At 46.4% G+C, this 22,493-nt stretch overlaps 1 protein-coding gene across 2 annotated transcripts in view; it reads left to right on the forward strand.

The window, feature by feature from the left end:
• Positions 1–1,159: 1,159 nt before the first annotated feature.
• Positions 1,160–22,493, forward strand: part of LOC143981674 (cystatin-A-like) — a 253,879-nt gene continuing 232,545 nt past the window's right edge. The window contains exons 1-3 of one of the 2 annotated variants that reach the window (XM_077479678.1): positions 1,160–1,249; positions 6,317–6,418; positions 8,975–9,358. In XM_077479678.1, coding sequence (XP_077335804.1) covers positions 1,169–1,249; positions 6,317–6,418; positions 8,975–9,154 — 363 coding nt within the window. In that variant the 5' untranslated portion in view covers positions 1,160–1,168 and the 3' untranslated portion in view covers positions 9,155–9,358. Of the gene's footprint in view, positions 1,250–6,316; positions 6,419–8,974; positions 9,359–22,493 lie in introns of those variants that run through there. The other variant, XM_077479677.1, reaches the window with a different exon arrangement.

A 22,493-nucleotide genomic window follows, 5' to 3' on the forward strand; every position in this document is an offset into this window, starting at 1 on the left:
TCCCGGGAATGTCCCGGGAAATTCGGGACAGTTGGCAACTATGCATGGGGGTTCTTATCACCTGGCACATGATATCTGAGGGGGGTTTTCTCTCAGCACCAAGAGGGTGATTCCTGTCCCCTAATCACCACCTACTCCTGAGCTAACTAGGCTTACACTGTCCCAAACACTTTACCACTTCTTCACACTTTAGGCTAATGGCGCCATGACATCACCGTGCTGTCATGGCTCCGTTAACCTAAAGTGTGAAGAAGTGTTAAAGTGTTTGGGACTGTTTAGACCTGGTTAGCTCAGGAGTAGTTGGTGATTAGGGGACAGGAATCGCCAGCTCACTTCTTTGTCACTCTGCTCTCTCCTTCTTTGAGCATGCCCCATGTTACTTCATGAGCACAACTGATTGGTTCCTTATGCAGCTTCTCCCTCTCCCAGTCTGAACTGTGTTCTACAGAGCTTACAATAGACTGATATCAAGTCAAATTCTGTCACTTACATTGCTTGTGTTTAAAAAATATTCTTTTAGACCTCGTTTGGATGGGCTGGAGCTTTTGCTGCCCCACTGAGAAGTGATCTGTGGTGGATCTCTTTTCAGAGGGTGGTCGGCAGGATGCTGGGGGTGATATGTCATCTTTTCATTGGCTGTTTTAACCCCAAAAAGACTGAACCACCATATGTGGTTGTAGGGTGGTTGTGGTACAGTCCAAGTCACCTGAATAGATCACGTTCGGTGGTGATACTGCTGCACATATGACAGGGGGGGTTTAATATTTGCTGCCCCATATGTACATCTCTGATCACCTGTATATTTTACATTAGGTGGGAGGTCCAGGAAAGGGGGCAGTAAAACCAGGGAGCTGTGTGCTGCCCTAACATTCACCTCCAGGGTTCCACATGCTGCTTCTACCATTCCACTGATTGGTTGGGGGCGGGGGGGTTTAGTGAAGAATATAAAAAATACTTTTATCAGCACAGACTTTGTTGCAGCAATCACAAGATTCGTATGGTATAATTTCCATACTCTAGTATCAGTTTTCTCCTGAGAATGGTCAATTACCTGCAGGGTGTGGTCATTATTGGACACCCCCGTCCTCTCTGTGGAATGGTATGGCCCTCAGGTATATAAACCGCTGTACGCGTTACTGGGTATCAGTCTTTTGAGAACTTTGCAAAGATGGGTGAGGAGAAGGCAGTAGATGGGGGAATGGGTGAGCCTAGGGAACCTACCGAAGAAGAGCAAGCCATCCTTGACAAGGTAAGTGGTTGGTGATCTAATGCTAAGGGCTTGTTAGCAACGGGTGTGCATTGGGACCCTGAGATAACAATTCCTCTGTGTGCCCTGTGTCCTCCATACAAGTGTTGTATTAAAATGTATTACAATGTCGGTATGGAGTTGAATTAAAAGAAAAAAAAAAAAAAAAAAAAAAATGTAGACTCCAATGCATCATGCCTGTTGGTGTGAATGGGCCCTATAAAGGAACAATAATGTATTTCTATTAACTGGACATTTGTGAATTAGTCCCGTAGTTTACAATGGAAGAAGCAATGTATTTCCCAATGTATACTGTACATGGATGGCCCTTTAATATGAGAAGCTGTTCCAGACACTCCTGGATCTCTAAAATGGAAACCACAATGGGGAGTTTATCAAACCTGGCTCAGTTGTGCATGGCAACCAATCAGCTTGTTGAGTTTTGACAATGTACATTAAATGCTGATTGGTTGCCATACACAACTGCTCCCAGTTTTGATAAACTCCCCGCTACAGATCTGAGTGAAGGTCTGGGGGTCCCTTCTGATGGGTGCTGTCCATCCTGTACAGTGAGTTTGGCTGAAGCTGTGTAGGCAGCCTATGTTGTGCTATGGGGATGCAGAGGCTGCCTAAACACAGCAGCAGGTTTTAATTTTAGCAGGTGTATGGCCCCTGGATGCGTTTGTGCATTTGGGGCCACACCTGTAAACATGGGACTTGTGGCTGTGGTCATACAGACTGTTACCATAGAGCAGCGATGGTGAACCTTGGCACCCCAGATGTTTTGAAACTACATTTCCCATGATGCTCAACTACACTGCAGAGTGCATGAGTATACTGGGAAATGCAGGTCCAAAACATCTGGGGTGCCAAGGTTTACCATAGGGTAATGGGCAGACCCAGCTGCCTTACTCAACATTTAGGGCTCAATTACACATAATCTGGTCATGTGGACAAATAGTTGGTTAAGTATCTGTTTTATTTTTTTTTCTTCTGCCAGGAGCTCATTTGCAAGGTCGGGTAGTAGCATTGGATGGGAAGACCTGGCTGGTAGGGTGGAGGTCAGAGCTCTATAGAGGACACCCGAGTTCCTCCACACCAAATTGGTCAAACCATGTCTTTACGGATGGTGATTAGTAGGGTTGAGGTCAAGTCTCTGCAGACCACTAAAGTTCCTCCACACCAAATTGGTCAAACCATGTCTTTATGGATCTGGATTTGTACACAGGGACAGTCATGCTGGAACAGAAAAGGGGTTCCCCCCCCCCCAAACTGTTCCTACAAGTAGGCAGGGCATGACTGCCTTTTGCATGTTGTAGCATTACTCGTACCCTTCAGCGGAAACACCTGAACTCTATCTTTTGAAAGGGGGGGTTTGCATTATCTTACCTTAACTTTGAGATGAGAATGAAGGACACCTATTAGCAAAAGTATGTAGACCTAGGACACACCCCTGCCATGTCTCAAAGAATTGTACAAAACAATTATTGGCTAAACACATTGATTTACCCAAATCATTTAAAGTGGAAGTAAACCCTCCTATCGTTTTCAGTCAAGGAAGCTGCCATCTTGGCCTCTAATAATTCAACTGCCATAATGCTGCACATGTGATCAGTTATGACACCAGCCATTGGCTGGTTTGGTTGAGAGCACAGCCAATGTGAACGTTGGCATGTCGAATGTAAGTGTTTTTTGAAACTGAGTTTACTCCCACTTTAAGTGTGTGTGGTTTCCCCCCCCACTACTATTCCCTTATACTGGCTTTTTGAATTTACAAAGGAAGTTTGGAGTGGAAATCACTTGTTGAAAGATAAACGGTGCATTTTATAGAGATCAGACAGAGGAGGAAAGACTGTTCTGAATGAGGGATAGTCCCTTGAAATCAGGAACGGTAGGGAACTATGCATTATGAGCCATACAGTTGGTGTGATGGTTGGGTGTCAAGCCTTTTGGCCTTGGCGTATGAAGGCCTTCATATATCTGCTTGCCGACCAGCCGCTGCAGTCGAACGCTCGGGGCACATGGAGAACCAGGAGCTGTGTGTAAACAGTTTCCAGTTTTCTGAGCAGTGAACTGACAGATTGTTCATACAGAGTATGAACAGCGACCTGTTTCCCTGCAGTCCCATCCCCCTTCAGTTAGAACACTCCCTAGGATACATATTAACCCCTTCACTGCCAGTGACATTTTTACAGTAATCAATGCAATTTTAATTGCACTGATCGCTGTATTAATGCAAATGGTCCGAAAACTGTCCATGTCCACGATAATGTAGCAGTCACGATAAAGATCGCTGCCATTACTAGTAAAAAAAAAAGCCATAAAACTATCCCCTATTTTGTAGACGCTATCATTTTTGTGCAAATCAATATATGCTTATTGCGTTTTTTTGTTTGTTTTTATAATGGCAAAAAGTAATTTTTTTTTTTTTTTTTGGTGCAAAAAAATAAACCACAGAAGTGATCAAATACCACCAAAAGAGAGCTCTATTTGTGGAGGGGGGGGGGGGGGGTGGGGGTGGAGGAAGGACATCTACTTTGTTTGGGAGCTACATCATACGACTGCGCAACTGTCAGTTAAAGCAACGCAGTGCCAAATCGCAAAAAGTGCTCTGGTCTCTGCCCAGCCAAATGGTCCGGGGCTTAAGTCGATATGCCCATAGCTCCAAACTGTCCCTGATTTAGAACAAAGTCCATGTGTCCCTCATTTTTGCTCTGATCTATATAGTTTGTATGTATATAAAATGCACTATTTATCTTTTCAAAGTGTTTCCCAGCGCTAAACCTTTCATTCAAAATTGCTGCATTTGTATCTTTCAAAAGCCAGTATACAGAAATGGTGATAAAGCTTCCCCCACAAATAGTTTTCTTTTGGTGGTAATTGATCACATTTTGTGGTTTTTATTTTGCACTATACACAAAGCAACAATTTTGAAGGAAATAACAATTTACTTTTTGCTTTTAATATACCCAAAAAAAAATGTTTTTAGACCAATATTCTTCTACATAATTTTTTTGTAAAAAATCACAAGAAGCATTTGGTTTGCACAAGTTGTAGCCTCTACAAACTATAGGAAAGACCTGTGGCTTATTTAGCTTTTACTAGTAATGTCGGTGATCAGCAATTTTTTGCATTATTGGGGCAGACGGATTTGGACATGTTTGCATTTTTGGGACCATTGACATTTATACAGCGCTATAAAAATGCACTGATTCCTGTGTAAATGATACCAGCAAGGGAAGTGGTTAAATGTGTTCCCTCGTGTTTCTAACTGTATGGGCACAGGACTGACTAGAGGAGACAGATTGTTGGTTCTACTTGGGAACAGACGATCTGTCTCTACTCCCCTGTCAGCACAGGGATTTGTGTGGGTTTTTTTTTTTCTCACCCAAGTCTCATTCTAGATCTTGTGCCCCTGAGCCTCCAGTGGTACACATGCCCTTTATGGCTCTTAAAGGGGAAGACATACAGGTGCGCCCTTTTGCAATAACGAACCACTTTGACAATGTAAATGTGTCGGTCTGCAAGTGGTTCTTTGTCTTTGTGGGTGGGGGGGGACGGACAAAGTGCCACGCATGCTCAGAAAAAATTCCTAGACCAAAGCTGTTTGCTACTAGCCTGAACGTAGTCCCGTTGTAACGAAATAACGTCATCACGTTATGTACAATCGGATTTAGAAGTTTAAATTGTGACAATTAAAACTTCTAAACTTTCCTCTTATGAAATACCTTGGACTGTCCCCCTTCCAAAATGGGGGTCCTTTCTGGGGATACTGGAGCAGTACTAGACATGTGCACTGCCAAACTTTGTTTTTTTTGTGTAAAAACTAACCATTAACTTGTAGGTATTGAAATTTCCTTTTAAACTTGGCTGTAAGTGAACGTAGCACATACAAATTATCCAAAATAAAGAATACCGTATCTAAACAAATGGAACGGAACTAAAATAATACATTTTTTATTTGTTGCATTCCATTTGTTTAGATGCAGCATTCGTTATTATGGATAATTTGTAACTTCTGATAAATTTGTGTTCTTTATGTTCCCTAACAGCCAAATTTGAAAGGAAATTCCAATACCTATATTAAGTTGGCTTTTTTTTTTTTTTTTTGGATTTCCAAATTTATGTGCAATTGGTTTAGTTCCAAATTCATTTGTCTAAGCAGTACTGTCCTGACATTTTAGGGCCTCAAGGTCTTTATGGACCTTGCTTTGTGCACTGGTACAAGTCATTTTGGTGGAGGGGGGATTATGGTGTGTGTGGGGGTTGGCTTTTCAAGGGTTGGGCTTGGTCCCTTAGTTCCAGTGAAGGAACACTTAAAGCACCAGCATACCAAGACATTTTGGACAATTTCATACTTCCATCTTTGTGGGGACAGTTTAGGGATGGGCCCTTCCTGTTCGAACATGACTGAGCACCAGTGCACAAGGCAAGGTCCATTAAGACATGGATGGGTGCATTTGGGGTGGAGGAACTTGACTGGTCTGTACAGAGACCTGATCGAACACCTTTTAAGATGCATTTGAGCGGTGATTGAGCCAGGCCTTCTCATACAGCGTTGGTGTCTGACCTCACAAGTGCACTTCTGGAAGAATGGTCAAACATTCCCATAGACACACTCCTAAACCTTGTGGACGGCCTTCCCAGAAGAGTTGAAGCTGTTATAGCTGCAAAGGGAGGGCCAACTCAATATTGAACCTTATAGACTAAGATGCCATTAAAGTTTGTGTGTGTGGTCATGCATCCCAGTATCTTTGACAATAGTGTACCTAGAATTTATAGGGAAGAACTTCTCATGAGCTTTTCTGGTGCTTCAAAAACTCCTTGGGCCTCATGTACACTGCTGCTAAACTGACATTTAGGAGCAGTTGGGTTTCTATCTGTCAAGTTAAATTGTTCAGGAGAGGCTGTAAAAAAAAAAACGTCCCTATGTACTTAAAGTGGACTAAAACCAAGCATCTTGAAGGCAAGAGAATTTTAAAGTCAACATGTAGCTTTGCATGTTGGCATTAAATTCTCTTGCCTTTGGTAAACTTTTGTGTTTTTTTTTTTTTTTTTTTTTTAAATCAGGTGAAGGAACAGTATGAGACGCGGTCTGGGACCAACCCTGGAGAATTTAAGGCAATCCTCGTCAGTACTCAGGTTGTTGCCGGAACAAATTACTTTTTCAAGGTAATGCTTTGGATTTTATGTAATGTCGTCCGTTTAGGGCTCAGCGCTCTAATGTCCCCCCTGGTCACACTATTATACATTTGTATAGCTCTGACATATACCGCTGTGCTGTACAGAGAACACTGAGCTCGCCATGGCAGTCTCTGTACCAGAGGAGCTTACCAACCACATACTGTACTTCTGTAGCGAAGTCCCCTTTAGGCCTAATGATTAACTCCAGAGTTGAGGGAGAGCCGACATCCTTTAGAGTAGGTTACAAGGCATGGTGGATGTAATTGAAGATGAACAGGTGGGCACCAGATACGTTTTGAATGCAGATTTATTGTCTCAAACAGTACTGCGGGAGAGAGTATTGGGGCCAGGACACCCTTGGGTAGAGGCAAAGAAAATTGCCAGACTCTGACCTCTATAGGTAGGTATAGCTGTCTTTAGACAGCTATACAGGTGAGGGCCTCCAGCCAGACACCACTTCTATATAGGTAGGATCGCTGCCTACCTATGACAACAATCTTGTAGCTGTTACTAACAGTAATTGTAGGCAACTATTTGCAACACAAACAGTTCCCTCAACAAGCTCCGAGTCTCTCACACAACCTCAGATCCATTAGCCACTGGATACCCTGAGTTCTTCCTCAAGCAGTGGCGACATCTTTCCCCTCTACCTCCAACCACAGCTGGTTCCCTGACAGAACCATTGCTTCTGGTTGGACTACAAGCCCGCAGTCCCAAACCTATGCTGCTTTTCCTGCTTCTGGATAGGCCCTCAAACAGCCTAGCAGCCAGATGTCCCCAGGATAGGCCTTGGCTTTCTGGCCTAGCAGCCCAGGGCACTACAACACACGTCGTCCACCCAGACAGCTGTCCAGGTGGCACAGAACTCCCAACTACCTAACACCTAACAGGCCAAGGGACCAAAGAAAATCCCTGCCCATTGGCTGAGACACCCCATTCATTCCTAATCTGTCCTTGCTGTGCCCTTGTCGTATCTGTCGCCAGCTACAATGCCACCTATTGACAGAAGTGCAGCAATTCCAGCATTGGGGAGAAATCAATTGGCCAAGGCAACTAAATTTTATAGCACCCTGATTTTTAGGCAGGGTTGCTACACTTCTATCACTAATGTAAAGAAAAGGTCTATCCTGTCTTACCCCCTGGGGGTACAGAAGCAGAGGCACATGTTCTGGTTCCCTGGCAGCAAAATGCATGACACAGTGCAACCCCAAAAACTTGCTGTAACTGCTTATAAACTATTAACTGGAGTTTGGCTTCAATTTGCTTTAAATCTGCTGCTACTATATCTAACACTCCCATCAGGCTGGCAATGCTACTGAAAATTAAGCAAAAATATGATCCAGATCGACTCCCACATGGTTGGATCATAACACCATATGCTGTACCAGGTAGGTCCTCTTCACTTGCCCCCACCCCCTCTGACTAATGGATAGATTCATGCATAAAATCTCTCCATGGCTGACGCTACCCCCCTATTCGGGTGTCTGGCCACTCTTCAGATGCGTGGCACCCGAATTCCAGTGGCAGAGTGTTTTTTGTAGCACCTGATTAGAGCCATGGGCTCTAATAGGCTTCAAAAAAGGTGGTCTTGGAGCGCAGAGCATTGCGTTTGCAGTTCGCCCAGATGTGTTAAAGGCAAATATTAATTTACTTTTCTGGCAGTTCAGTGTTAGAAAATCACCAGTCTAATACCCATCACCTGATTATCTGAAGGCACAGGTGCCCCAATTGGATGCCTAGCAGATTGGGGGGGGGGGGGGGGAAGCATGGAGGACACAGGAGCCATCCCACAGCTAGCTGCTGCTTGACCTGCTGCTAAGATGGGGGTGCTGGGTGGGCAGGGGTCGCAAGTGGCTGCATATGATAGGCAGTGGGACTGCAATTGAGTGTGGGGTTTTTTTGTCTCTAGTTTGCACCCCCCTCCAAAAATGTAAAGCAACAGCTACCACTGGTGGGTCCACCTGCTCTACACCCCCGAATCTTGTGCTGCTGGCCACCACCCCAACTCATGATGCAGTCCCCCATTCCTTGCCCTCGTCCCACACTGCTGCCTTCCACTCCCAATCTCTAACCCTATGGTTCTGCCCCCATTCCACCTACCCAGCCACTGCACTTTCACATTCTCCCCCTGGTTTCTCTACCACCAATCACACATGGGTCACAGCATCTCCTCACCCCCCCCCAAAAAACACCACCTCCTGGACTTGCTATAGCTCTAACCTATTCCACCATGATATACAGATGATGCTGCTACTCCCATCACATCAATCTCTGCACCAGAAGAGCTTGCGGTCTAATTTATTTTATTTTTTAAACCAGTCGTACTATTTTACATTTATACAGCTGACCTATTCATAGTGCTGTACAGACAACATTCCAGCAGTTGTGTCAGTTCATCAAAGTATCTTGCACGTCCTTGTGTCAATCCTTGCCCCATGGGAGTTTGCAAACTGAAGTAGCCCCCAGGCATGAACTTGTGGTAGAACTCTAATCTTATTATATTGATGAGAAAACTCAATGGTGGAATTGTCTTTCTGTCTTCAGGTTGACACGGGAGAGGACACTTATATCCACGTTCGAGTCTTCGTACCTCTGCCTGGTTCAGATGAGGGGCCGACTTTGGTGTCTTTCCAGGCAAATAAGACCAAGGATGATAAGCTGGAGTATTTTGAAGATAAAGATGCGGTCACATGTTCAAAAACGCCACATCCCGTCCTTCTTTAAAGTCAAAGGACCAGCAACATGGGGGTTAAAAAAAAAAACTGAGTACATAATCCGATCATCCAGAAATGCACTTGGCTGACAACACACAACATTTTTGTGGACTGAGATGTCTTTAAGCCTGAACTCTAGCTATGTATGTATTTGGAATATCCTGTTCAGTGTTATCTTGCTCATTAACTGAGAAATAAAAACATTTTTTTGGAAGGGTGGTTCTTAATTTTTTTTTTTTTTTTTTGGCCTAAATTTGCAAATGCATCTAACACCATTGTTCATCAACATGCCTCTAAAGATGTGCATGCTAACTCAAATGAGCTCCCAACTCCCCCACCCCCCTCTATCACCTGCAGGGGCAGACCGGGTAGACCGACCATTCGGGCACCGGGCCGCTAGGGGGGCCCATCAGGGTTGCCAGCCTCAGTAAAACAAGGGACAAATCTGTTTTTACATCTGTCTCTGAAATGTCCCTTACCGACATCCTTTTGGTCAAAAAATCCCGAGATTATAGCTGCCCCGCCTCTCCACTACCTTCTCAGCCAATAGAAACATGTGTGTGCATACTGTGTGGCCCCATAATCTGATTGCCTGGGGTCCCCATAATCTCCTATTGCCCAGGGGCCCCATGAGTTGTCAGCCCGCCCCTGATCACCTGGGAAGTCTACATCCAGGACTGGGGTATGCATGCACATTTAGGGGTGGAGGGGATATTGGGGTTGCTACCTGTCTGAAATTCACCCAGACAGACTGGGTTTTGAATCGTAAGTCATGGAGCTGCATTTTTTCAGTTTGAGTGGAGGGACAATCTTGATGTGGGGAAGGACAGCTGGGGGTCCCTGATGTAACAAGGACTCCGGGGGCACGTAGGGTTTGTGGGTTCCCCCATTTGTTTTGAATACTACAGAGTTGCATGCTGCTAAAGTCTTCAGGTTTGGCTTTAAGAAAAGGTGGCCACCCTAGACGAGGCATGTACAGGTGTCTACAAGGTCCCTAACCAAGCAGCATGCCAGGTTCCAAAGGCTTGCAAGATACTGTATGTAAGATCAGAGCAGTTGTGGGAGCAGAGTTCCTTTAACACCCCTTTCACACCACACCGCCCATTGCGTCGGTGGTAAAACACTGCTATTTTTAACGGTGTTTTGCAGCACATTTTGGCCGCTAGCGGGGCACTTTTACCCCCGCTAGCGGCCACAAAATGGTTAAAACCGCCGGCAATACGCCGCAATAGCAACGTTTTGCCGGCGGTATTACAGCGCTGCCCCACTGATTTCAATGGGGAGCAGCAGTAAACACACCGCTCCAAAGAAGTTGCTGGCAGGACTTTTTTCTGATGTCCTGCCAGCGCACCGCTGCAGTGTGAAAGCCCTCAGACTTTCACACTACACACAATGGTGCAGCTTCTTTTTAGGGGGGGATTGTAGGAGCTATTTCTAACGCTATAGCGCCTGCAAAACACCCTGGTGTGAAAGGGGTGTAAGTGTTGCCTAAACCCAGGACCCTGCATTCGCTATATCTGGTCTCCCACAGTACACAAATATAAACTGCTGAATACACTTCCTTCTAGCTGCATGACCCTCTGTCTGAACAGTGCTGATCACGTGTGGCACTGACCCCCAAAGGAGCTGCTGAATTTGTTTGGGCCTGTACTCTGCTAATGAACCCCACGGACTTGGCTCAGTCCCCTCGATACAGCTGTGGTGCAATGTTGGTGTGGAATGAAGGGTGAAAATAACCCCACAATATAATGACAGTATACCTTGGTTGTCACCTGGGTATCAAATGGCTCCACCTGCTGGAGAAAGACCAATACGCCACACCAAAGTACTTAACCAAAAATGTATCTTTACTATGGTTGTGATTAAAGTAATTACAGCAGTTGCACTGTCACATTGACAGTAGGAACATGCAACAGTATGTACAGTTGTCTTCAGTCAGGGGTGTCCAACCAATGGCCCATGGAGCCCTCTGATGTGCACCATGACCTCCTGCTCTGGGATAGAATAGAAAGAATACTGTCATTAAAGGTCAGTTTATTACTAAAAATCATTGTGTGTGTATAAAATTATATAGGCATATCTTTTCTGCAGTGGTTACTGGGCTGCTTTCAAACTGATCCACAGGTGCAGAGCAATTACCTGCACTGAGCCATAGACTTCTATTATTACCTGTGAGTTTGAGCTTTCTGAAAGCGCACCAAACCTGTAGAATCTAATAGTCTATTGCAAACTGCGGGAAAGCCTAAGGTTCACTGCGTGCGGGTAAACCGCAGTGTATCAGTGTGAAAGCAACCTTGGACCCCTTTCACATGGTCAGGTCTGACCAATTGTCCCCTCCATTCACCTCTAAGTAGTGGCAGTCATAAACTGACTTGTGTTCTACCTCCAATACAATCTGCTAAAAAGTATCATGGGCTGCATCCGTGTCTCCTCTGCAAATGCAGAGTGGACACGGACATGCCATCCACCCGCTCAGCTCATAGTGGCCCGCAACCGGTTACCAAGTTGCTTAAGTGGCCCTTGCTATTCAAAAGGTTGGGTACCCCTGATTTAAGTGGTCCCTGAGAATGTGTCTCCAAGTGGGACTAGTCCTCAAAGTGACTACACCTTTCCTCTGGGCACCTCCATCTTACTTCCAGCATACTCGTAGCTATATAAATGCAGCATCAATAATGAATTACAACACAATCCCTAGGGAGCTCCCCCTACTTTAATAAGGTACAAGGCCTTGCAATAAAGGATGCAGTCTTTGATCGATCTTCTGTCAGCTATAGTTGTAACCCATCAGTGGAACAACAAGGGTTAATGTGAGATGAATATTAGTTCTTGTAGTGTGATACACCTGTAATTGCCTCTGGTATAACAATGTTAATAGTGAAGTGAAGGATAGGCTCGAGGCCTGCTTAAACTCAGTCTATTAGATTCTCCTCCGTGGGACTACAGGTCCCAGCAACACTGTGGCAAAGTCTAGGTGTATGCAAGTGTGTAAGAAACTGCGGGCAACAGCCCTCTCACCAAACTGGGCTTGAAAAATAAGGCAGCTCCACTCTAATGGTCTCAGTCCATTTGCTGCAGTCATGATGTTCCACTTCACAGGGAGCTCTCAGTTACCTCCGTCAGGGTGTCTCTGGATCCTTCCTGATCTGACGAGACTGCTGTCCCAGCATGCTGTGGTGTGAAGTCCTCCTACTGGCTTTAGATTGCTGCTCTCTGGAGACCTCCTCACAGGCAGGCCATGTGTCCAGAAGAGAGAGAAAATGGCCGTGCAGGCCCTTTTATAGCCTATCCAGCATGCATTTCAGTAGAGGGTGATCATGGGTAGGCCACCTGGCCTTCTGGGTAGGTAAGGTCATAGCCAAAATGTAAACAGTCACTTCCTGTTATCTTTCCAACACTATTCAGTAAAGCAAATAACTAAAGTCCATTTCCAGTTTTGGTCACTAGATGCGCCAAATACTACAGAATAACATTGTCCATAGGTTTATATTGTATTAACGTTGCATTAGTAGGCAAAAATGTCAGTGCTACACATGCAACCTCCCAAGGAAAGAAAGCTTAGGCCTGTGCATCTGGTGCAGACAGGACCTTCCTAAAACCCATGGAGGTGTCCTGGCCAGGAGGCACTGGGAACAAGGAGACCACTGCCTGGCAAGTTTACAGATGGAGCAGGAACAGCCAAGAGGACTGGGAGGGATGCCTGAGGACTGATGCATGTATAGCCAGTCAGGAGGACTGTAGTGGCAGTGGAAAGGGGAGGCTGACAGTGCCTGAAGAGGTGCTACTGGTAGCAGTAGCCACATGTTGAACAGCTGACACTAAGGACTACATTTTTATTTACACACCATAAGGGCCTGCGGCCCCTGGCTGCAAAGGGTGTTTGCTTTGGGCCTGGCTGAACCAGTGTCCACACAACAGTGCTTGGTGATCCTCTGCAAGCAAGTGTATGTGCTGGAAGCTGAGGAGGAGAGATTATATATAGGTAAGTCCCTACCATAGGCATGAGCAAGGGGTGTGCCTGGACACACCCTAATCCTGGGGCTGGCAACCTGTCAGTCACGATCTACCTGTTGATCATGGGAAGGTAAAAGATAAACCACGATCCTTCCTCGTTGACCCCCAGAACCTGGACAGCTGCAGTGGGATCAGTACCAATATATGCCACTCCCCCTGTCCCTCTTTCTGCTGCCCTGGTCCACCTTTTCTCTCCCCCCCCCATTGTTTCAGGATGAAGAGAGGGGAAGAGGCTGGTAAATGTCACGCACACATTTGTGTTTGAGGTGCACACCTATGGTCCCTATAAAGTTTCAAGTGGGCATCCCCATATGTACCCTGTTCCCCTATTTAAAAGTGCAAGGACTGCTTTTTGACTTGGCGTGCCTGGCTATGCAGGGTGGGAGATGGGCTACAATCGCCAGTGTCCCCTATGATGGTAGTGCTACAAAGTTTATGGAGATGAAGCGGCTGCATGGACAGTCTCTGAATGGAGATGTGTGCATGCAAGGCCACTGAATCAAACCTGAATGCCTTTATAATGGAGGATGAGCTGCTACATTCCCCATAGACTTCAATGGACTTGCTTGCATGCGGCACCTGACAGCTGAGCTGATGCCTCATACATGCCCCTTTCAGACTACAGGCCTCAGCATCTGTTTAAATGAGACTTTAAATAATCCCCACCAGACCATTCACGTCTACAACAAATCCTGAGGGTCATGCTGTCATCAGAAACAGATGTAGTTATTAAGCTTTTGCTGCCTGTGCAACAGGCAAAAAGGTGGGCTTTACCATCCACACGCTGCACATATGTGCCCATGGGTGGCAGAGCTTTCTGTGCTGAGTAGGCTCACTCTCCATGCACCCAGCACAGACTGAGCTGTGAAAGACCATTGGTCACTGCTAATGATCTGGAGCCAATGGGACCAGCTCTCAATCGTGTAACCACCGATGATCAGTAGTGATGGACAGAACACCACCAGGTTCTGTTCTACACCAGGATAGGGGAACAAGTTCTGACCAGAACCCTATTAGTCTGAGACCAGAACTTGAACAATCAAAGTCCCTCGTTTTTAAAGGCTTATATGCAAGTTATTGGCCAAAAAAGGGGTATGGTGGCCCGGGTACTGTCCAGTATGTGGCCAATGCATAAAAAGTTTTAACACTATTGTTTTTAATTGAGCGGTGATTTTTAATGATGCTTAAAATGAAAAATTCCTTTAAATATAGTGCCAGGGGGTCTCCTTGGTCTGCCAGTAAAGTGGTGCATTTGTAACATGTATAGAACCTACTGCAGCAAAACTGTCATGGGGTGGTAAAAATACACTTAAATAGATTTTTCTCCAAGCTTGATTTTATTTATTAAAAGATGGCTTAGAGAGCCAGTCTGTATGATGAGTTCACAATTTAGTGCACTTGGAACAAGATTACAGTTTTTTTTTTTTTGGCTAAATTCTTGTGTCTCTTTGGCAAACTTTGTATGAAAAATCACATTGAGCAAGCTTTAAGTAAAGACGCCACATTATAGTACACTCAGGCCAAGATTAACAATTTTATCATAAAAAAAAAAGTCTGTCTCTTTGGTAGACTTTGGATAATGATTGAGTAATGAGTAATTAAGGATGAGTAACGATTGTGAAAGAATTGGGCATGGGTGTTGGTGGTGCCTTCACACCATAAACCTTCAAAGTTATCCCTGGCAAATGCAAGATTTGATTCTACTCTTGAAAATGAGGTCACACAGGTGTGGAAAAATTGGGCAGGAGTAGCTGTGGACATGGAGACAGAATAATGAAGGTGAGGACTCGGTTTACATTGCTATGGTGGTTACCAACATCCCTACGTAATTATAGAACTATTCACCTTTGGACTTTAAAGGTGACCACTATAGATGAAGTTTAAAACATTTGTAATTTTATTTGAAACAATGGATAAAACTTATTTGTATAAAAAAAAAAAAAAAAATATTCAGATCTGTATGTATTGTGCGACAAAAAAACAGGTACATCATGAAAGAAACATCTGGCATCTATAGACTGTGAATACATGCAATTGAAGATTATATGGAACAAACACCCAACGTGTTTCAGTTCCTTCTTTCTTCAGGAGTGCATCCATACATGGGATTGTAGTAAGTATTGAAAACAAAATGCCAATTTTTATATCACCAGAGAATTAAAAAAGTTCTGTTCCTGGGTACCATTCCCCAACAGGCCCAGTAAGAAAGCCAGGATCCAGGTAAACGGGTACCTGCCAGCAGTGGCTACTAGAGCCAGAAAACAGACCACCCAGGGGTTAGTCAATAGCTTGCAGGGATCACTATAGTTTGCAAAAGGTTGTACCCAGGCCGTAGAAGAAATGGAATGCGATTCCTCATCAGAAGAGCAGGAATCTTCTCCACATTTTCTCTCTGCAGAGTGGAAGGAAAGGGACTTCAGCCTGTTGGTCAGCCCGACAGTGGGAGTGGAGCAGAGGAGACAGAATAGGGTACTCTGGCAGCTGGAGTGGACTGCACACTGATCTCTGCTTGGGTGACGGAGGATGGTTTAGTAAATCAGTCCACTACCTTCTCTGCATCCTGTGGCTGGATAGCACAGCCAACATCAGTAAAGAGACAAATGTGCCCTGTCCACGACAACCTTTGCCTGTGGACACAGACGCTGCTGGCCCCCCTCATAGTGCAATGGGAACATCTGCCTCCCCTTGTTGGCCTCCCAGACATGATATGGGGGGGGGGGCTCGTTACACAAATTTATTAGATAATAGAAAATGGGTACAACCTCTTGAAGCCAAAGGCCACATATTTGTGCGTTACATCGACGTAAAGGAGTTAAAGGTATGCCGGGACAGGCAGGAAAACAATTCAGTTGAGCCTTCTCATATAGCAGCCTCACCATTGCCCATCAATGCAAGCTGATCTGTACCCATCTGAAGCCTCACCATTTCACATCAATGCAGCCTGATCAGTGCCGATATATGCAGCCTCACCATTGCCCATCAATGCAATCTGATCAGTGCCCCCCTGCAGTCTCACTATTGCCCATCAAGGCAGCCTGATCAGTGCCCATCAATGCAGCCTCACCATTGCCCATCAATGCAGTCTGATCAGTGCCCATCTCCAGCTTCATCATTGCCCATCAGTGCAGCCTGATCAGTGCCCATCAGTGCAGCCTTAGTGCCCATCTGCAGCATCACCATTGCCCATCAATGCAGCCTGATCAGTGCCCATCTCCAGCCTCACCATTGCCCATCAATGCAGCCTGATCAGTGCCTATCTGCAGCCACGCCATTGCCCATCAATGCAGCCTGATCAGTGCCCATCTCCAGCTTCATCATTGCCCATCAGTGCAGCCTGATCGGTGCCCATCAGTGCAGCCTGATTAGTGCCCATCTGCAGCCTCACCATTGCCCATCAATGCAGCCTGATCAGTGCCCATCTCCAGCTTCACCATTGCCCATCAATGCAGCCTGATCAGTGCCTATCTGCAGCCACACCATTGCCCATCAATGCAGCCTGATCAGTGCCCATCTCCAGCTTTTATATTTTTGTACTTTATGCACTTTAGTAGTAACTCCTGAGGTTTTTGGGTAATGTTTATGTATGTGTCCAGATTCGTGTACGTATAGTTATTATCTGTGGAACCCTACTGGTTGACTATAGGTACGGGTGTGCATCATCAGTGGTACTGGTACCTTACTAGTAATTTATATCAGTAGAGGTTACTTTAAGGGTTTTGTTCTGTATATTCCCCTTTCCTCCCTTGCAATTTATATATTTTTTTGGACAGGCTTGATACCTACCTTGGTAACCATTGTGTTCTTGTGGAGGCCAGTGGTGTGCGTGTACTCACTTTTTGTACACACCCCATTGTAGTCAATTAACAGTGGCGCCGGTCCCCGTATAAAAATATTTCTATAAAAATATTTCTGTTATGGGATTTGATTTAGCTGATATAGGGTGGGATAACAAAAAGAGTTGAAAAACAGCTGGCTTTAGTGAATATTTTATTTTGCTTGGAAGGGTGCTGACACCACTGCGTTTCCAAAATTTGATGCACTAGCCGCTGTGACATCTAAACTGTAATGCCTTGCGAAGGTTTCGCAGGAGCTCCAACTAGCAGTCCTGCATATGTCTTCAACTGATATTTTATCAGAAGCTGCCCATGAGGCTGCCACCCCTCTTGTAGAATGAGCTCTAATAATTTGTGGAGGCGTCAGCCCCTGTTTCTCATATGTGAGGCTTATCCCCTTGGTGATCCATGTAGCTATGGTTTTAGCTGATGCCGCTTCTCCTCTTCTAGGCAGATGGCAGGACGAACAAGGTATCCGTTTTGCGCATCTGTAGAGAGCGGTTTAAGTAGGTTGAAAATAAGGTGACCATGTCCAATGGTCTGAGATCTAGTTCATCCGCTTGTCTTGGCGGTTGTGTGAAGCTGGGTAGGACCGCCTCCCAATTTACATGGAACTTGGAAACCACCTTATGGGTTAAGGCTGGCGAGGGCCTTACAATCACTTTGTCTGGGAGAATGATGCAAAAGGGATCTTTGCAAGATAGAGCTGCCAGCTCTGAAACTCTCCTTGCTGACGTTATGGCTGTGAGGAAAATCAGCTTGACTGTCAGGAACCAGAGTGGACATGTCTCTGTAGGTACAAATGGATGTTGGAGCAAAGCTTTTAGCACTGTGCCCAAGTCCCAAGTTGGGAACAGGGACTTCCTTGGTGGTCTTATTCTTATGGCCGCTCTAAGAAATTGCTTTATTAGTGTCTCGTCTGCCCATTTGTGGCCTTTGAAGCAAGACAAGGCTGACACCTGCACCTTTATGGTGTTGTGTGCTAACCCCCTACTTAAAGCTGACTGTAAAAACTCCAGCACCTGCGCAATGTTTGTGGACAATGGGGAGAAATTTTGCTGGAAAGCGAATGCTGTAAATTTTCTCCAAATCCTGGTGTATGTGGCATTAGTTGTGGCCCTTCTTGACTTCAATAGTGTTGAGATTACCCCTCCTCTGAGATGCCCTGTGACTTCAGTCTGGCTGATTCAACAGCCATGCTGTCAGTTGCAATCTGCCTGTGTTGGAGTGACACCATTGGTCCTGCTGTAGACGGTCCCTCTTTAGCGACAGCCATATTGGGGGAACTGCCGTCATCTGCAGGAGCAGTGGGAGCTATGGCCTTTGTGGCCAGAGGGGTAGGATTGCAATTGCATGGATGTTCTCCCTCGCAATTTTTAATAGGGTTTTCATTATCAGTGGTACCGGTGGGAAAACCTAGACTAGGGGAAATTCCCATGGGATTGAGAAGGCATCTTGAGCTAGCGCTTCGGCGGTCGCCATCAGATCTACCGAGGGTGTACCCCACCTGTAAAAGATTGTTTTCAGATAGTCCTTATTGAGTGCCCATTCGTTTTTGTTGGGGAAATCCCGACTCAGATGGTCTGCTATATCATTTTGACTGCCCGAAATGTAGGCTGCCGTCAAGGCTTCCACATGTGGCTCGGCCCAGGCGAATATCTCGGTTGCCAACTGCAGCAGCGGCAAGCTCTTGGTTCCTCCCTGATTGGTTATATCAGCGACCCCAGTCCGGTTGTCCAACATAAGCTTGACCCGAGCTCCCTGAATCGGGTTCTCGAATGCCAGTGGGGCTAAGTATCTTGCTTGTAACTCCAAAAAGGTTGGAGTGTCTGGTCTCCATCCTGCTCAATTTGACTTGAACCCGTCTGCTGAGGCAGTGAGCACCCCAGCCTTAGAGACTGGCATCCAAGGTTATTTGGATCCAATCTCTGGGGCCGAGAGGCGTGCCCCGCAACAGAGTTCCTGGCACTATCCAACACGCCGAGCCCTGGCGGATACATCTTGGTTAGGGATGAGCCGAACACCCCCGGTTCGGTTCGCACCAGAACTTTCGAACGGACCCCACGTTCGTTACGAACATTAGAACCCCATTGAAGTCTATGGGACTCGAACGTTCGAAATGGAAAGTGCTAATTTTAACGGCTAATATGCAAGATACTGTCCTAAAAAGGGTTTGGGGACCTGACTCCTGCCTCAGGGGACATGGGTCAATGCAAAAAAAAGTTTTAAAAACGGCCGTTTTGGCGGGAGCACTGATTTTAATGACGATTAAAGTGAAAAAAAAAGTGAAATATTCCTTTAAATATGGTGCCTGGGGGGTGTCTGTAGGATGCCTGTGAAGTGCCACGTGTTTCCCGTATTTAGAACAGTCCCTGCACAAAATGACATTAAACGGAAATAACACCATTTAAAACTGCTTGCGGTTTTAATCTTATATCTGGTTCCTGCAATATGGTTGAAAATCATTGAGAAAAATGGCATGGGTAGCCCTCCCTGCCCATTACCAGCCCCTTTAGATCTTGTACGCATATTAAGGGGAACCCCGTACCCATATTAAAAAAAGGAAATGCGTGTGGCCCCCAGGCCCTATATACTCAGAACAGCAGTATACAGGCAGTGCAAACAAGACAGGGACTGTGCAGGTTTGTTGTGTTAAGTTGAATCTGTTTGTAATTTTCAACTGGTACATTTTTAAAGTGTAGCTCCAGTCAAAAAAACTATTTTTAAGCTTTTTGGAAAACATAGGGAAGGGTTATCACCCCTGTATAATAAGTTTTGCCGTTCATCTTTTTTCATCTCACTTGCTGCTGTCTCCTTGCGTTTGCAAGTAGGAGATGTTTGTAAGTTGGATGTTTGAAAGTAGGGCCCTGCCCTATATGCTCTGCAGAAATGGCGGAACAAGGTGTTGGTTTTGCCACAACATTGTAAGCCCTGAAAGTGACTCTTGGTGGGCGCTGGAGCGCCCTGCTGTGAACGATTATATCAAGAATTGTAATTACATGCCATTGTTGAACAGTGGTAGAAAAATTGACCTTTGGTGGTTGTGGTGCTGGTGCCACAACACTATAAGTCCTCACCGTTACTCTGGGTGGGCACAGGAAGGGGCCCTCCTGTGAAATATTATATCAAGAATTGTAATTACATGTCCCTGTTAAACAGGGGCAGAAAAATTTGGCCTTAGGCACTGCTGCTGGTGCCACCACACTGCAACCTCTTCCATATACTCTAGTTTTATTGCAGGAATTAGCCGTGCTGCAAAGCATTGCATCAAAAATTGTAATTAAACGCCCCTGTTAAACAGGGGCAGAAAAATTGGGCTGCTGGCATCACCCAGAACCAAAAATGTTCTTCCAACATATCAGCGGAGGAGGAAGAGGATAGACAATCAACATAACAGGACAGTCACTCAGCATCAGCATAGGCAGTCTTGAAGGGATGTGGTATTTCGAAAAAAATTTATTCGGTTACATCAGCTTCAGGTGCTTGGTAGCTGTGGGTGATCCAAGACTGATTCATCTTGATGAAGGTCAGTCGATCAACTGATTCGGTGGACAGGCGCACCCTGTGATCGGTAACAAAGCCACCAGCAGCACTGAAGGTGCGTTCTGAAAGAACGCTGGATGCAGGACAGGCCAGTAGCTCAATTGCATACTGTGCAAGCTCTGGCCAGTGATCCATCCTCAAGACCCAGTAAGCCAGAGGATTTTCGGTGGGAAAGGTGTCCAAGTCTGACCTTGCCCCTAGGTATTCCTGCACCATGTAAATCAGACGCTGGCGATGGGTGCTGGAACCAATCATACCTTGGGGCTGCGGACTAAAAAATTGTCTGAAAGCATCAGTCAGACGGCCACCTTCTCCACCGCTCCTTCTGACCGATGCCTCAGCAACACGTTGTCCAGGACCAGGAGTTTGTAACCTCCCAGTCTCTGGGAACGCGTTGCACAGACCTTTCTGCAAGGCCTCCCGGAGATGTCTCATCCTCTGCTCCCTCTGCGATGGCAAGATAAGGTCGGCAACCTTAACCTTGTACCGTGGATCAAGGAGAGTGGCCAGCCAGTAATGGTCCCTCTCCTTGATCTGAAGAATACGAGGATCCTTCCGCAGGCTTTGCAGGATCAGGGAGGCCATGCAGCGTAGGTTAGCTGAGGCATTTGGTCCGGAGTCCTCTGGGTCACTAAGGACAACATGATCCGCAGCTACCTCCTCCCAGCCACGTACAAGTCCACGTGTTTCTTGGGACTGTAAATCATCCCTATAAGACTGCTGATGCTGAGTGCCAGCCTCCACCTCCATGCTGACACAATCATCCTCCTCCTCTTCCTCCTCCTCATCCTCTTCCTGTGTGATGGGTGGCACAGCAGGAACACTGTCTGGATAAAGGGGGCCTTGAGAGGCAAGGAAGTCCTCCTCTTCCTGCCTCTGTTCTGCCTCAAGTGCCCTGTCCATTATTCCACGCAGCGTATGCTCCAAGAGGTGGACAAGAGGTACAGTGTCACTGATGCATGCACTGTCACTGCTCACCATCCTTGTGGCCTCCTCAAACGGTGACAGGACAGTGCATGCATCCCTGATCATGCCCCACTGGCGTGGTGAGAAAAAACCGAGCTCCCCTGACCCTGTCCTGGTGCCGTAGTCGCACAGGTACTCATTGATGGCCCTCTGCTGCGTGTGCAGCCGCTGCAGCATGGCCAATGTTGAGTTCCATCTGGTGGGCATGTCACATATAAGGTGGTTCTTGGGCAGGTTCAACTCCTTTTGGAGCTCAGCCAGCCGAGCACAGGCATTAAATGATCGGCGGAAATGCACACAGACTTTCCTGGCCTGCTTCAGGACATCCTGTAAGCCGGGGTACCTGCCCAAGAACCGCTGCACCACCAGGTTAAGGACGTGAGCTACACAGGGCACATGGGTCAGTTGTCCCTGTCGGAGGGCGGAGAGGAGGTTGGTGCCATTGTCGCAAACCCCCATTCCTGGCTTAAGCTGGCATGGCGTCAACCACCTCTCGGCCTGCCCCTGCAGAGCTGACAAAACATCCGCCCCAGTGTGGCTCCTGTCCCCCAAACAAACCAGCGCAAGCACGGCATGGCATCGTTTTGCCTGCGTACTTGCGTAGCCCCTGGAACGCCTACGAAGCACCGCTGGTTCTGAGGACAGAGCACTGGAAGAGGCCATGGAGGAAGAAGAAGAGGAGGGGGTGGAGGAGAGAGGTGTTTCACAACCAATAGTAGCATTTTGGAGGCGTGGTGGCAGAACAACCTCCAACACTACTGCACCTTGTCCTGCATCCTTCCCAGCAGCCAAAAGAGTGACCCAATGGACCGTGAAAGACAGGTAACGTCCCTGTCCATGCCTGCTGGACCATGAGTCAGCAGTAATATGCACCTTACCGCTGACCTCCCTGTCCAGCGAGGCAAGGACATTGCCTTCCACATGCCGGTAGAGAGCCGGAATCGCCTTCCGTGAGAAAAAGTGGCGTTTGGGGACCTGCCACTGAGGAACCGCACA

Source organism: Lithobates pipiens, unplaced genomic scaffold (genome assembly GCF_037356315.1).
Source record: "Lithobates pipiens isolate NorthernLeopardFrog02 unplaced genomic scaffold, aLitPip1_a1.2 Scaffold_16, whole genome shotgun sequence".
Lineage (NCBI taxonomy): Eukaryota > Metazoa > Chordata > Amphibia > Anura > Ranidae > Lithobates > Lithobates pipiens.